Raw genomic sequence first — 15,663 nt, forward strand, 5'->3', positions numbered from 1 at the left:
TAGGATGGTTGCTCTGCCCTGGCTCCCCATCCTCACTGGCCGTTCCCATGGCCTCAGGGGAAACATGAGGAAGGGTGGGTCCAGGCACAGGCAGCAGCCTTATGTTCTGGACTTCTCAGTAGGGTTTTGATGCTGCGGAATCTGATCACTTTTCTGTAAAGTTATTCTTGATCTGTGATTTAACCACTGGACATAATAAACATATTTAAGGTTCCTCTTAGGCATATGTTCACAATTTTTTAAAGATTTTATTTATTTATATATTAGAAAGAGAGAGAAAGCACAAGAAGGGGGAGCAGCAGGCAGAGGGGAAAGGCAGAGGAAGAAGTAGACTCCCCACTGAGCAGGGAGCCTGATGTGGGACTCGATCCTAGGACCCTGAGATCACAACCTGAGCTGAAGGCAGACGCTTAACCAACTGAGCCACCCAGACATCCAAACACATTTTTCCCCCTTAAAACCCACCTTTCGAGACAGTGTGCCATCGTTTTTGGCTCGGGAAATCCAGTTGCCATTATCATATAGATGGGATGTGAACCCTGCAGACCACAATATACAGCCTAATCCTTCTCTGCCTCCTCTCCTTAGTTGACAAAGACTACGGGAATCCGTTATCTTGCTGAACAGTGAGAGGGAAAGCTGCAGGTGGGGAATGAGGAATGGATTTACGTCAGGGCAGCAAGTGGGGGTAACGGAGAGGGGTGACTAATCATGGGCCAGGTTTGAACCATGAGGCTGTGATGATGCTCCTAGTTGTGGTGTGCAGAGGGCCTGAAAAGTTCTCAAAACACAGATGATGTGTCCTGTCAGCCCTGCCAAGACCAGGGACAGGGGTGTGACTCACCCCAAGGCCACTGGGCCCAGGAGGCAGAGCCTTCTCTCTACCGCTCACAGGTGCCTCTTAGGAGCTCTGCAGGCTCTGGAGAAGGAAGACTAGACAATGTACCTCCTGGAGTCTAATTAAACAAACAGACAAATTAAGCTCTCCTTTGCCTTCAGTGTCTCGGACAGACTTCTGCCCTTTCAGTGGGAGGAGCACCGCGGAGGGGGAAGGGAGCAGGCCAGGCATCCTGAGAGAGGCATTCTAGTCCCAGCTCTGCTCCTGAGTCCCCGCTCGACCTTGAGCAATCCATTCCCTTCTCCAGGCCTCTGCTCGCTCATCTGTAAATCTGCAGCAGCGTTGCCCTGGGTGACTTGTGGGTTCCCAGGAGGTAGGATTGAAATTCCTCAGTAAGACCTGGCAGTCTCAGCCTAGCAGGACAGGGACGGGCACTGAAGTGGACATTCATGCTAAGGAGATGAAAGTCTCAATGACTACCCTGAGTGTGAAAAAGACAACCGGGCACCCACTTTCCTGGCCAAGGAGGAAAAGAAATGTGGCTTGCAAAGTTGTGCCAAGGAAATCAAGATGGACTCATTTGCAGAGGAATCAGGGAGATGGGTCTTGAAGGCATTTGAGCTCCCTGAGACTGAGGCCCCGGGCAGGAAAAGCCCACTAGGGGACCCTCCTTAAGGACCTGTCCATCACTGGAGCTTGTGCTGTCCCTGAGTGACTACCTTGCTGTAGGGACAGGATCTCACATATGGGCCCCTGCTGCAGCAAGTGGGTCTGATGCTTTTGGACTGAATTAAAAGCCCCCGGGGCTTCTTGGACAATTCGATAGAGAGGTAGAGCCAGTGGGTCAATAAGGGTTCAAGACATAGATTCCAGAGTTTTGGGTAATCCAAGGAGGTGGTGCCGGAGTAATCAACGGGAAATGTTCAAGGGAGCTCACCAAATACATGCTGTGAGATAAAGACATGGGGCCATAGAGCTCAGGAGCTCCCCCAGAGATCTCAGCTATGGATGGTTCCATAGAAGTTTGCAAGCAGCCTGGGGCCAAGAGGCTAACCTCATACCTCAGTCTCAGGTGTAGGAGTGCCACCGTGTCAGTGGCCACACACAGGGATCTGGAGTCAGGGAGGTAGAGGCAGGCTGCGAAGTCCCCCTTAATACCGCTGGCCTTGGAGGATGCGGTAAACAAGCAACTATCCGTCTCTAGATCCCAGATCTGCGGGGGGCGGGGGGAGAGATGAGGAAAAAGTAATCGGAGGTCTTGAACAGGCTGCTTTGCTGTGCTTTTCCAAAGCTGTCACCTGTGGCAGGGGTCTGGTTAGGACCGACCTAAGTTTAAAGGTTGCCCCACTCTCCCCTCGCCCAGAGGAAAATGTTCAAAGTGCTTCCTTTCCCCTCTGTATTTGTAAAGGAAGCAGAAAGCGGGGCTCTTGTTCCCGAGCCCCTCTGCCATGCTGAAGCTGCCCAAAGGGCCAAGATACCTGTGGCCAAGCCACCCTGGAGCTGAGCTTCACCACCCCCCAACCGGGAGCTGCCAGTGTCTTCTCTGCTCCTGGACCATCCTTCACAGTGGGTCTGATGGGCACACAGAGCTACCTCTCTATCCCCTGGATATGTTCCCATTTCTTAATACAGTTCCTCAAAACCAGCCCTGAAGCAGATATTTGGAGGGCTCTGGGAACAAACCTCAGAATGGCTATTGGGTAAGGACATGGAGATCCAAACCCTCCCTCCCCCCACCACCTGGGTTGGAATCCCAGTCCTATCGCCTCATGGCTCTGTGGCCTTGGCCATATTACCATACCTCCTTTCAGTTTCTTCTTCTGTAAAATAGGGAGACTAATAATAATGCCTATCTTACAGGATTTAAAATCTTGGTGATTTTTAAATATGAATTAAAAAATAGTGTTTACCATCACAACTGGGCCATGGTATAATGGTAAATGATTAGAATGATAATATTATTGTTAATCATTTATTAGGATTATTATGCAAGCCATGCCACGGCTCTTGTATTATTTTAAGGTGCTGCAATCCGATGAGAGCTGCAAGGGATGGCCTCATCCATGGGGAAGAACAGATGGGCCAAGTGTAAAACCGGGAAGAAGGAATCATCACGGAGGCAGCTGTTGTTTGGTGGGCTAGGCATTGCGTTACATGCTTCCCATGCATTGTTCCATTTACTCTGTTCCGGGTTGAATTCTGTCTCTCCCCTTTCCCCCAGTCTGTATGTTGAAGAACCCCCAGTATCTCAGAATGTGTCCTTCTTTGGAAATAGGGTTGTTGCTAGTGCAACTAGTTCAGAAGAGGTCATGGAAATAGGGTTGTTGCTAGTGCAGTTAATTAAGAAGAGGTCAAGCCGGAGTAGAGCAGACCCCAGACAATATGACTGGTGTCTTTGTCAAAAGAGGAAATTCGGAGACAGACACAGAGAGAGGGAGAAGGCGCAGTGAGCAACTAAAGTAGGAGTCCTTTTCAGACTTCTCTCCCTCCGGAGGTGCGCTGGAAAATTTGAGGACTAAACTGGGTGGGATGTACTTGGGGCTTCTTTCCCCTCCTTTGTGACTCCCGGAAGCAAAACAGCTAGCAAGAAATTTGAAGCCTTTACCTGGTGAGCCAGACTCTTATTTGTTGTACTTACACTGTTGATTTTCCTTAGTTCTCCCCAGCAGGTAGCAAAGTCATCTAGAAAGTTCTAGCATCCTTTTACATCTGTGATTTTAGGTCATGGTGTAAAAGGCGGGAAGCAATACATTCTGGGAGGCAAGTATGGGGGTGACAGTAGTGATCAGGGTAAAATAATCCCATGGAAAAATGACCCCAAGGACTACTTGTTCAAGGGGCATCCCCCACTCCTTTCTGGAGTATTGAATTGTTTGAAAATGCTGATTTTCCTGGATAGAAAGGTAACACACATAGTTGTTTGTTTGGTTTTTTTTCATCAGTCACTTATACCACCAGGGGAATCCATTCATCTGGTAATTTCTTCTTAGTTCATGAGGTAATGTTACTGAAAGAGGAAGTTTTGATGAGGGGGAGGATGAGGTAATTCTGGAGCCTGGCAGAGTGATCTTAGTTGATGCTATAGAGGGACACCTGTGAGGTCCGTGAAAGGGAAAGTTAGGAAGGAACTCTTCCTACTGCTGTTGAGGTTGAGTTGGCAAGTTGGCATTACACCCCCAAAGTAGCTACAAGAAATTGAAATCACTGACTTATGTATGGCCTGTCCAGCACCCTCCTGTCTTCTGTTAGGAGAATTGCCTCTCTGATTGCAAGCAGTAGGCAGGAGACCCAAACTTGGTCAATCTGTGTCTTCCCTTAGATTTTTCTGGCTGGAGCTGATAGTGAATCTGTAGTTGGGTTGTGAGTTCAGACTGAGAATCAATGGTCCCAGCATTCAGAAGGAGATTGCTTTTCTACACTAGAAGTCAATATCAGTGTGCACCAAGGCAGAGAGCATGGGAAAAAGTGCCATGCTTGAACCCAGCTGTCCATGAGGTCATCTATCTGACGATCTGGTTTCAATAACCCATAAATCCGTCTTTTTTAGCTTAAACTACTTGAGTTCGATTTTTGTCTCTTTGGCTCAAAAGAGTCTTACCTAGTAAAACTACTCTGTGGTGAGCACAATTTATCCATTATCTTCTATGAGCACAACTAACCTACAAAGCGGGTCTTTCTTCCATTTTACAGTAGAGTGACAAATGTCCAAGAGAATTAAGTCACTGAGTTCAGAAGGGTTGAATACTTTGCCCAAGGTCATCTAGTTCCTGGTAGTTTCAGAGTATAACTCAAGTCTGTATTTCTCCAAAGCGTACTATGTACCAACCCCCAAATGCAGGCTTCTCTGTCCACAGTGGAAAGGAGTTGCTGGGGAGTGGACACCAAACTAAGGGATTTCCTGGTTTCCCTTCACCCAGAGTTATGAATTCAGTGGTGGAGTGTGAGAGAAAGTGATGGGTCATTTATAGCTGGGATTTTTAAGAGGCAGATATGCCTTATCTGCTCTCATGCCCATTGTCCTGGGATGAAGAAGACTCTGAGAACCTAGGGACCTTCCTGAAGACAGCATGGTTTTTAAATGGGAAGAAAAAGTGCTCCTTCTGGGAGTACCAGCCTTGGGTATGGCAGCAAAGAGAAATAAATTACTATTGTCTCAACCCATGGAAAATACAGGGTTTATTTGTTACAGTGGCAAACCTTACCTTAACTAATATACATGCTATCTTCTTTCAGGAAATAACTTTCTTTCTATGCTAATTCCTGTTGACACAAAACAGCCCTTTTTGTAGTGTGCAGTATTAAATTCACAGAAAATAACAAGTGAAAACAGAAAACCAAACCTGTCACTTTACTCTCCTTTAGGGTAATGCCAGAAACTAGCAGACTCCTAAAACGTTTCATGTGTCCCCATGATATAGAAAAGTGAAATATTTGAGCTGAAAAATCAATTTGAAGAACGAAGACTATCTGATCAGGCATGCTAGAAATTTAGCTGTTTGGTTCCTGGTTGATTACTTTTTATTTGATAGGAATAATGTATTCTGAAATAAATTACACACCATATTTCCAAGATAGGATTTCAATATATTTTAAACACATTTTGGGAAGTGATTCAATATGCCTGAATCATCACAGGCAAGATGCTAATCTTGTAATCATGATTTTAGATTGGAAGAAAATGGAGAGGCACTAGGAAAAGAAAATAAGATAGGAGACGTGTCCTCACATACAGAATTATGATTATCTGGTGGTGCCAAGTTTTGAGGAAAAAAAAAAACCTCATTAAAAATATGAAGTCTCCAACTTTATGGTTTTGGAGGATACCTTAGGATAGATTCAATTTTCAAAAGAAATCAAATATTGAAATCCATGAGTCTTCCTATTTTAATCAAATTTGCTTGGAGGACTGAATAGAGTTTGGGTCCTAGTTACATCACTGCCCATGATCTCAACACCTAATTTTGTGTAAAGTGTCCTCTTGGTTGCCAGGACATGGACTCTGAGCTCACTCTACAGGGCCATGTCAGACCCCACACACAGTGAGAACACACTCTTTGAGGCTTTTCTCCCTCTTGCTCACTCTTGCTCTCTTTTCCATCTCATCCCCTCCGTGGCTTAAAATTCCATCTAAATGCTAATGACTTCCAAATTTATATCTCCAGCCCTGACATCTCCCCTCAACTCAGGATGACTCTATCCAACACATACACAACTGAGCTCCTGGTCTGATGCTCCTCTTCCCCACCATCTGCCCCACCATGTCTCAGTGTGGGCTCTGGCCCAAAGCCTTGGTGTCTCCCTTGACTTCTCTATCTCTCCTGTCCCCCTCCTTTACAAAATAATAGTTTTATTGAGATATAATTCACATCTCACAAAATTTGCATTTTTAAAGTGTGTAATTCAGTGGGTTTTTAGCATATTCACAGGGCTGTGCAACCATCACCACTGTCTAACTTCAAGACATTTTTATTATTTCAGAAAGAACCCCCATACTCGTTAGTGGCCACTCCCTGTCCCACCTCACTGCATCCCCCCAGTAACGACTAAACTAGTTTCTGCCTCTTTGGATTTGCCTATTCTGGGCATTTCATACGAATGGAATCAGCCAATACATGGTCTTTTGTGACTGGCTTTCACATAAGCTTTTTCAAGGTTCATCAATGTGGTGACATTTATTAGTGCTTCATTTCTTTTTGTTGCTGCATAATATTTCATTATATGGATATGCCACAGTTTATTTATCCATTCGTTTGTTCATGGACACTTGAGTTATTTCTACATTTTGGCTGTTATGAATAATGTGCTATGAATATTCATATGTAAGATCTTATGTGAACATAAGTTTCCAGTTCTCTTGGGTTTAAATCTGGAAGTAGAATTGGTGGGTCATATGGTAACTCCATGGTTAGCATTTAAAGAACCGCCAAAATATTTCCCAAAGTGGCTGCACCATTTTAAATTCCCACTAGCAAGGTATGGAGAGCTTTAATTTTTCCACATCCTTGGCAATGCTTGTTATCATCTATCTTCTGATTTTAGCCATCCCAATGGGTGTGAAGTAGTAACTCATGGCAGTTGTGTTTTGCATTTACATAATGACTAATGATGTGGAGGATCTTGTCTTGTGTTTATTGGCCATTTGAATATTTTCTTTGAGGAAATTTCCATTTAAGTCCTATGCCCGGGCTATTCGTGCTTTTATTGTTGAGCATATAGATATTTTTTTTGTATTCTAGAGGCAAATCCTTTATCAGATGTGTGATTGGCAACATTTTCTCTCATTCTGTAGGTGGTCTGACCACTTTCTTAATGGTGTTTTCTGAGCCACAAAGTTTTAATTTTGACAACATCCAACTCATTTGTTTTCTTCTTTTGTCTCTTGTGTTTTTGATGTCACATCTAAGAAATCATTCCCTAGTCCAGGGTTATGAAGATTTACTCCTAGGTCTTCTCCAAAGAGTTTTGAAATTGTAGCTCTTTTTACATTTAGGTCTATAGCCTTTTAGTTAACTTTTATGTATGGTGTGAAGTAAGGGACTGAAGTCCTTGATCGAGGTATAAGCAGGTCTGCTTTCTTCTGAGGCCTTTCTCTTTGGCTTGCACATGACCCCCTCCTGCCATGTATTCACATGGTTGGAGATGATTGCCCCTCCATCTCAGTGTGCTGATTTCTACTATAAAGACGCCAATCATATTGGATTAGGGCCCATGAATATGACCTCATTTAACATTAATTAATTCTTTATAGGCCCTGTCTCTAGATACAGTCACATGGAAGGTACTGGTGGTTAAGACTTCAACATAGGAATTTTGAAGGGACGTGATTCAGCTCATAACATCTATAAGTCATTTATTACATATGTAATTGATAAGCTCATTTATGTACCCATGCAAAGCAATGACACTGACCTGTTTGAGGCTTCAGCATTCCTTTGATTCAGACCGCTCTAAACTCCCACCCTCTGGCCCCATGATATTAGAGAAAGAAAGAAGGATGAAATCATGAAAATTTTTCATATTCATTGGAAAAGCTTATGAAATGATGGATAAAGCAAATCAATAAAATTCCTTTTCTTTTCTTTTTTCTTTCTTTCTTTCTTTTTTTTTTTTTGGTATAAAAATAGTGCATTACAAAGGTCACAGGACAGCTGAATTTTAGAGGTGGGTAGAACCCTACATATAGAAAGAGGTGTGAAGGCAAACAAAATGAAGGTGATATTACCACAACCTCTACCAGGCCAGAAGTGCTTAAATTCTAAGCCTTACAGAAAACATTTCAGAAAGGGCTCACTTGCCCTATGCGTATTGCAAAATAAGATAAGCGAGGGCCAGTTGCCTCCCCCATGTCCCCATTCCATCCCTTGTTCCCCCTCTTCATCCTCCAACACACTTTCTCCAGGAGAATCAGGACAGCATGCAAACAGGGACTGAGATGTTTCAAGGTTTACTCATCCCAGCAAAACACCCAGTACAGAAAATTCTCTAAGACACTACCCTTCAATTGCCCACATATCTTCTTTCTCCAAAGCAAACCCACGAATGTAACCACCATTTGAGTATCTGCTAATGCAGAGACCTCTAGAGCTGCAAAGATGGGGAAAGAAAACACCAAACAAACACAATCTCTATCTGAAACTGTTGGACAATGCATCCAAAATGTAAAAGGGCAAAGACCTTAATAGCGTTGTCGGTGGACATGGAGAATATTTTGTTATCCTCAGCAGATACATGGATGTAGATCACTGGAGCCGTGTGGCTTTTCAGCATACCTGTTGGTTTTCTAGAATGGAAAAAGAACAGATGAACACCAAGCAGTTCTAAGTGCTATTTCTAAATAAAAATGCAAGACTAAACTTGGCCCGGATCTGGCAGTTCTATTCAGCCTGGAGGAGGGTTATGTCTCCTTCTGAAATCACACAAGTATATATCTTGTGTGATAAAAGGACTGAAGCAAATAATACCGTTATAGCAACACAACTCAGTGTGAGATGAAGCTCTGGGCTTTGTTTCTCCAACTGCTGACAATATCACTATAAAAGGAACAAACGAGGAAGAGCACAGGGTGGTGTGGGAATAGATTCTATGGCACATGGTTGCTTTATGCAGGCCAGAGTTAACAGTATTCAGATCTTGGGGGACTGTCTTTTTAATGTAAGTTTACTTTAAGGAGCTCTGAGGGATTGCAATGCCCTCAGGGTCGCAGGACGGGGTGTGTAGGGAGAAGGTGGGGAGGTGGGGAGAAGGGAGGCAGGTCTGAGGTTGAAAGGGAGACTACAATGTCATTTTATAACCACATTATTGGAAGGTAAGCAAATTGTTCTCCATCACCAGACAAATGGGAGTCTAAGGTAATAGAAGTAGGTAGAAAATCATTTTTCCTTCTTTCTGTTTAGACATTGTCTGAGCCCTATACATGGATGACCTCATCGTGACCTTTATTTCTACCAGAAGGGTGGGGATTCCTGTGATCATCAGTAATGAGGAGGACACTGGCTACGTCTCTTGTGCTGGGTCACTGTGTTAGAAGGTGACAGGAGCAGCACCAGATCCCACGTCCCCCCCACCCCCCATGGCACTGCCTACACCCCTGCCTGTCCCTGCTGAGGGGCATGGGTCACCTTGCAGGTCCTCTACTGATGCCTGGTACAGAGGCTCAGCGAGGAAGCATGGTGCACCCTAGGTGACTTGTTCATGTCCCCAAATCCCCACTATCAGTGCACAGAAAGTCTATTCCCCATTTTCCACTCTCCTTCCATCTTAAAGACTTACCAATGGAAATGGCATAGGATTTTAGAATGAGCCAAAATGTGTTTGTACCCCAGTTCTGGCATTATGTCCAAAAAGTTATTTAACTTCTCTAAGCTTCAGTTTCTTCATTGGTAAGTGGGGCTAATGAGTTACTTATTAACCCCAAAGAATGATTCTTTAGTGGGTACCAACAGAAGTTTCTCGGGTTGAGTGTATGGGAGACCAGTTTTGGACAGGGCTTCTTAAATTATCCTAAAAGGGAATTAGTGATCCCCTGTGTTGCTCTCATGTACTTTATTAGATCAATGGCACTTATGGTTGGAGGGAGAAAGAAAACTTACCCAGGCAGATAAGGATTCCAGACTCGAATGATTCGATCCATTCCTCCTGTCAGCAGCAAGTTCTTTCTCTTACAGAATGAAAATGCCTTGACTCCTTTGTAGATGTGAAAAACAGTTTGATCACATTCTGCCCGCCTTTGGGGCAAACCAAGGAATGCTTGTTCTCTTCTTGCCTCGACATCTTTTCTAACGCCCCTTATCTCTTTCATCTTTTGCTTGACATTTGTTGTTCCCATAGTGCACCCTAAAAATATTCTCAGAAAAACAAAACACAGCCTCTTAATATGATCAATTTCCTGACAAGTTGCTGATTTTTAAAGGTCCTGGTTTTGCTTTCAGTGAGAACTACTTTTTTCTTTCTCTTTCACCCCCTCTTGTTACACCATGGATAGTCCGAAGGATGAAAATGGTGTCAGTAAGAACAGCAAGATTCATTTCTCCTCCTTCTCTAGATAGAGCCAAGAAGGGTCACCTGGGGGAAGGAGGAAATGTGAAGAGGACCAACTCATTCTGAGGAAACTGTTGTCTAATAAATCTGTACCGAGTACCACGCACTGTGCCAGGGTCTCTCTGTACACGATTTTGTTTGAACCTCCCAGAAACTCAGTGAGGCAAGCACCTGTCTTCCATGGGACAGGTAAGAAAGTTTAGACTACGGGGTTTAACAAACTTGTCATTAACAAGGCAATAAAACCACGTCTCAAATCCTAAATGAGGGTTCATTGAGTTGGCCTATCAGTTTCATCCACGAACCAGCCAACTTTCTGCTACAATTATTTTGACATATATTTTTAGCCAAATGACTTTTTGGCTTACGAACCTACTGAACAGTAAAATCAGAATAGTAGCAGCATACTGAAGCAATCAAAGGCCTTCCTGTCTGTGTGAGACATAGTCTCACCAGATGATCATGAAAGAAATCCTCATCTAACTTACCCTGACCTCTGACCTTAGCTGTGTCCAAGGTGACTGAAGGGCATCAGATGAAGAAGATGGAAGACTATTTCATCTTCCATCCTCGCCTTGTCCCCATGCCCAAATAAGAATTCTCTTTCATGGTCTGTGATGTCAGTGGTTACTTGAGGGTTGATTGGTGTTGTCTGGATGACGTGTGTGTTATCACAAGTTACCAGTTCAATTGTTTTCCAGGAGCAGGGAGAAGGGTTTGCTTTTCGGAAAAGCTGGACCAAAGCCAGTGCCTGCTTCATCTCAGAGGGTCCAGCAGACTCTCCTGAAGTAGGACTCTGATGCAGATCTGCTGAGTTTCAGGAGAAATGGGAAGTGTCTATTTTCATCGGAAACTTCCAGAATTTTAAAGTTTGATGCACAGTTTCAAAACAGGATCCTGTTTTTAATCTGTCTGTGGCTGCCTGGCCCACAGCTGCCTCTGGAGACCTCTAGTTTGGGAGCATGGTATTTCGGGGGAGGACAAGAAGGTGTCTGGGAAGGGAAAGGGGGTCATGATCGTTCCACTTCTTCTGAAACTTTTTTCCTCAGAGTCACCTGGCTCTTCTCCAGCCCATGAATTCCATTTCCAAAAGACTGGGGTATGTGATTTCCACTTTATTTGAGGCTACAGTCTGAGTGCTAGGACAGTTTATTGACGGCGAGTTGAGGAGACACCCTGCTGTCCACAGTTTCTCTCAGCAGTGGTAGGACAGCTAGCTAGTCCCACTGGCCCTGTCCTTCCCTTCCTCCTTTGGTATGCAGCAGGAAGGTAAACAGCCTTGAACTCAGAGCTCTTTCATCTGCTAGACAGAGGGGAGGGGAGGGTAAGTGCTGAGTGCAGATAATTACTTCAGATGGCAGAGTGAACGTGTATATCTGGATGAGCACTTGCAGTATCAAAGCAATGCAGCAAACCCTCCTCAAACACCAGTTTGATGCTTTCACCCTGCTTGTTATGAGCAAAGATCTGAAACTTCTAAGCAGGTGTGTCACTTTATTTTTATTTTTTTAAGTAAAAGGAGAGCAGCCAGTTCATTTGCATGATCTCTAGCGGTTCTCTTCCAACAGAGCCAGACAGAGATACATGTTTAAATGGTTGTCATGGAAACCAGAGAGCAGCGCTCTCCCCCAAGGTCTGAAGGAAGGATGATGAAAAGTTTAAAGCAATCACCATGGAAACCTAGAACAGATTCAAGGCAGGTTCTGATCCCCAGCACACTAGCTAGCAGATAAGTCTTCAGGTGCCGGAGTCCTACAGGAAGGTGGATTCCATGGCTGTTAACACTAGAGCTGACTCAGAAACCACATCCACAGTTCTGGGCTCCCAGAATCCCATAGGATTGGCAATGAGGTGGACATGTTTCCCCAAAGCTCAGACTTTCACTCTTCCTCTTTTGAAGTAGATCTTGGAGTCTCCCCTACCCATCCTTCCTTTTTTCTTATTCCTCCTTTCCATCAGTTTCCTCAGTGCGGCAGGAACCCACAGCTCTGCTGTGACAAATGGAGCCCTGCCCAGGTCTGCAGAGGGGAGCCATTCAAGGCCCAGCCTTGGTTTCTCCATGGCCTCAGCCAAAACGTATCTCCCTTTGATGTTCACATGTAACCAGAATGAAGTCAGAGATTCTTATCTTTGATCATCTTGAGTAAACGAATGCACTTGAAAGCACTTCTTACTCTACAGAGCCCTCTCGTAAATCCCATTTAGGGATGGGGAACTGGTGCTATAGCACCCTGTGGAGGAGAGAGAGAGAGAGAGAGAGAGTGTGTGTGTGTGTGTGTGTGTGTGTGCGCGCGAATACATGCATAGCTGATGGAAGCAGTGATGTGAGTGTAGGACACTGTGGGGACATGCTTGGGGGGCAGTAGATGGGGAGATGGAAAGGGGATAGATAGCACAGGAGGAAAATACTTGTCACCACAGAATTCTACGTTTCCTGGAAGGCAATGCTTTAGAAGACCACTTGGGGAGAGAAAGGTATGTGGTTTGAATTTTGACCACAGGTAAGTTCATTCGATAAATATTTATTGAGCACCTGTTATGTACCAGCACTATTTCTAGCACCTGAGACACAACAGTGAATAAAACAGAAACCTCTATCTTTGTGGGGCCCACCTTCTGATGGGGGAGGGCAGACCATAAATAACAAACAAGAGATAAATTATATAGTCTATTAGAAAGTGATTGGATTTATGGATTTAGAGAAGGGTAGAACAAGGTAAGGAAGATTAGGAACGCCAGGAGCAGGGGCTGGGCTCTTCCAGGATCTGTATAATCAAGTGGGCAAGGAGGGCCTCAGCGAGAAGCAACGCCTGAGGGAAGACTTCAAGGAGACTAGGGAGTGAAAGATGTAGACATTTGCAGGGAAAACCTCCCAGGCAGAGGGAGGATCTGGTGAAAAGATCTTAAATATATTCCAGGAGATTGGTGTGAGTGGGATGGAGTACATGAGGGAGAGAAGTAGGAAACCAGGCCATAGATGTAAGGGCTGGGTTCACACACAGGGCCCTGGAGGACTTTGGCTTTTACTGTGAAGGAGATGGGGCCCAATGGAGGATTTGGATCTAATGACATCTAATTTTCCAGGCTCTCTGGCTGCGTGTAGAAAAGAGCCCATAGACAAGGGATAGAAGCAGGGAGAATCATAAGTCTCCTGTGGTAATCCAGGGGAGAAAAGAGAGTGAATTCCACTAGATGGTAGTGGGGGCGGGGCTGGGGAAAATGGCCAGATCCTGGGTTCAGTATGAAGACAGAGTCAATGGATTGGATGTGGACTGTGGAAGAGAGGGTTGAAGGTGACTAGTAGGTTTTGGCTGGAGCTACCGGAAGGATGGACCTAGAACTAACTGAGCTGGGGAAGGTGGTGTGAGGGAGAAGATGTGGATCTGGGTTTGGATTTAATTTTGATGTCTCTGAGACATCCAAATGGAGAGGTCCTGTAGAGAGAGCCCCATGGCAGTTGGAAATGCCAGACTGAAGTTTGGGGGTAGAGTTAGGCTAGAACACATGAATTTGGAGAAAGACAGCAATGGTGCTGGAGGGGTATCACTGAGGTTGATGAAAATGGAAGAGAAGAAGAGCAAGGACAAAACTCTGGGACTCCAGCAGCAAGTCATGGAGACACGCAGGATCAAAGGCCAGCTTGCAGTGGGTCTTAGACAGATTGAAAGGTGAGGGCTTGGAAAGTGCAACTGCAGGCAGCTTTTTCCAGGGGTCTGGCTGCAAAGGCTCTCTGAGCCCCAATATTCTCATCTTGGTACCACGTCCGAGAAACCACAGGGGTGGTAACTGGGTTGGGGAAGGTGCTGACTCTTCCTATCACAGACTTGTCTAGATCTCTAGAGACAATTAATCTCAGTTCAGAGTATGAGCCCCTTAGTGGTCCTTGCTTTCTGGAACGTGAGAAGGAAGAAGGGATGGACAGGAGACTCATGGCAAAATTAGGGATCAAGGAGTGTGAGCAGGATGGCTCCTTAGAGCTCATATCCAGCATTTTTATTGAACTAGGAAGGAAATGGAGGCCTGAGGCCTCCGTTCTGTTAGTGGCAGAGCCGGGGCTAGAACTCAGAGATCTTCATTCTGGATTTGTTGTTTCTGTTCTGCACAAACACTGAATTTTAGTTGCTTCAGTTTCTGAAGGCTTAATTTAAGTTTCTTAGCATTCATATCCATGATCATTCCAGAAAACCACAATTTCCCAGTTCCAAGAACATCTGATGAAAATTCCCAAGAAATTTCTTCGCCACTGAACATCTCTTTCTAACGCTTTGGAGATTTAAATGTCAGTGAATCAGAAATGTATAAAGGAAGATTTCCTTGAAAGACAACTTGAGCTCGAAGGCTATGAATCAGAGGTGGAAGGGGCCTTGGAGAAGCAAGGTGGTATTTGATAGGAGGCTGAGATCGCGGGCATGACTCATGACTGATTTTTCCATGATGTTCAGTGAAATTAGGACAAGATTCTAAAGGAAAGGAGGAATAAAGAAAAAGAAAAAGAAACTCCTAGGATTTCAGCCTTTCCAGATCTCAGAAATGCTCAGGCACAGCTAGGCTGAAAGGCATCACGAAAGAAACGGCTGTCGTCATTATGTGGGTGGTTGACTTTTGAGTCATTTTTAAAAAGTGTTAACTATTTTATTCATTACAAATGCATTGCTTGGAGAGTTCTAAGCAGGTCCTGAAAATTCAGGGGTGAAGCTGCAGGAAGGGAAAGAGGAGGTGAGGGCCAGTTAGAAAGGCCAAGAGAAAAAGGGAAAGATCATCCCAGCAAAGGAAATACCTGCAAATGAAATGAAAGACCGCAAGTCATGCCTATCCTCTCAGCGAAGAACACACAGCTCCTGCCTCCTAGCCTTCCCCTTCTCTCTGCAGCGAGCCTGGCTGGGCAGCAGTCATGAGTGTCTGTGTCTGAGCCCTTCACGAGTTCCTTTCTCAGCCTGCTGCTGAGCCCAGGTATGCGAGGATCCCATCCAGGGAGCACTAAGATGATCGAAGGTGGCTTTAATCGGCCACAACTTTCTCTCTATACCATGGTGGACAATAACATTTCTTTTCTCTGCAGAGATTTATTCTGCTCCAGGGTCAGAATTTTCCTTTTGAAACCAGGCTGTCCTAAAACAAGTCCCAGGAGCTGAGGGATAGACTTTCCCAGCCTAATTCTAGGGGATGGCAGGTGGTCAACCGGCCTTGGGGTCAGAAAAACTGGACTTGAGTCCCAATTCCACCTCTTCCGGCTAAGTGACCTAATGCGTCACTTAAATGGGTCAAAAAAACGTTGGCTTTTTTGTACT

The 15,663-nt window shown here is 44.7% G+C and overlaps 1 protein-coding gene across 1 annotated transcript in view; it reads right to left on the minus strand.

Moving 5' to 3' along the window:
* Nucleotides 1–10,163, minus strand: part of LOC308340237 (cilia- and flagella-associated protein 337-like) — a gene marked incomplete at both ends in the record, with an annotated part of 41,259 nt that extends 31,096 nt beyond the window's left edge. The window contains 3 exons of the mRNA XM_080799395.1: nt 1,900–2,051; nt 8,513–8,618; nt 9,928–10,163. Of these exons, the coding sequence (XP_080655521.1) occupies nt 1,900–2,051; nt 8,513–8,618; nt 9,928–10,163 (494 nt within the window). The remainder of the gene's footprint in view (nt 1–1,899; nt 2,052–8,512; nt 8,619–9,927) is intronic.
* Between the last annotated feature and the right edge of the window lie 5,500 nt (nt 10,164–15,663).

The sequence above is a fragment of the Martes martes genome (genome assembly GCF_963455335.1).
Source record: "Martes martes genome assembly, chromosome: 3".
NCBI lineage: Eukaryota > Metazoa > Chordata > Mammalia > Carnivora > Mustelidae > Martes > Martes martes.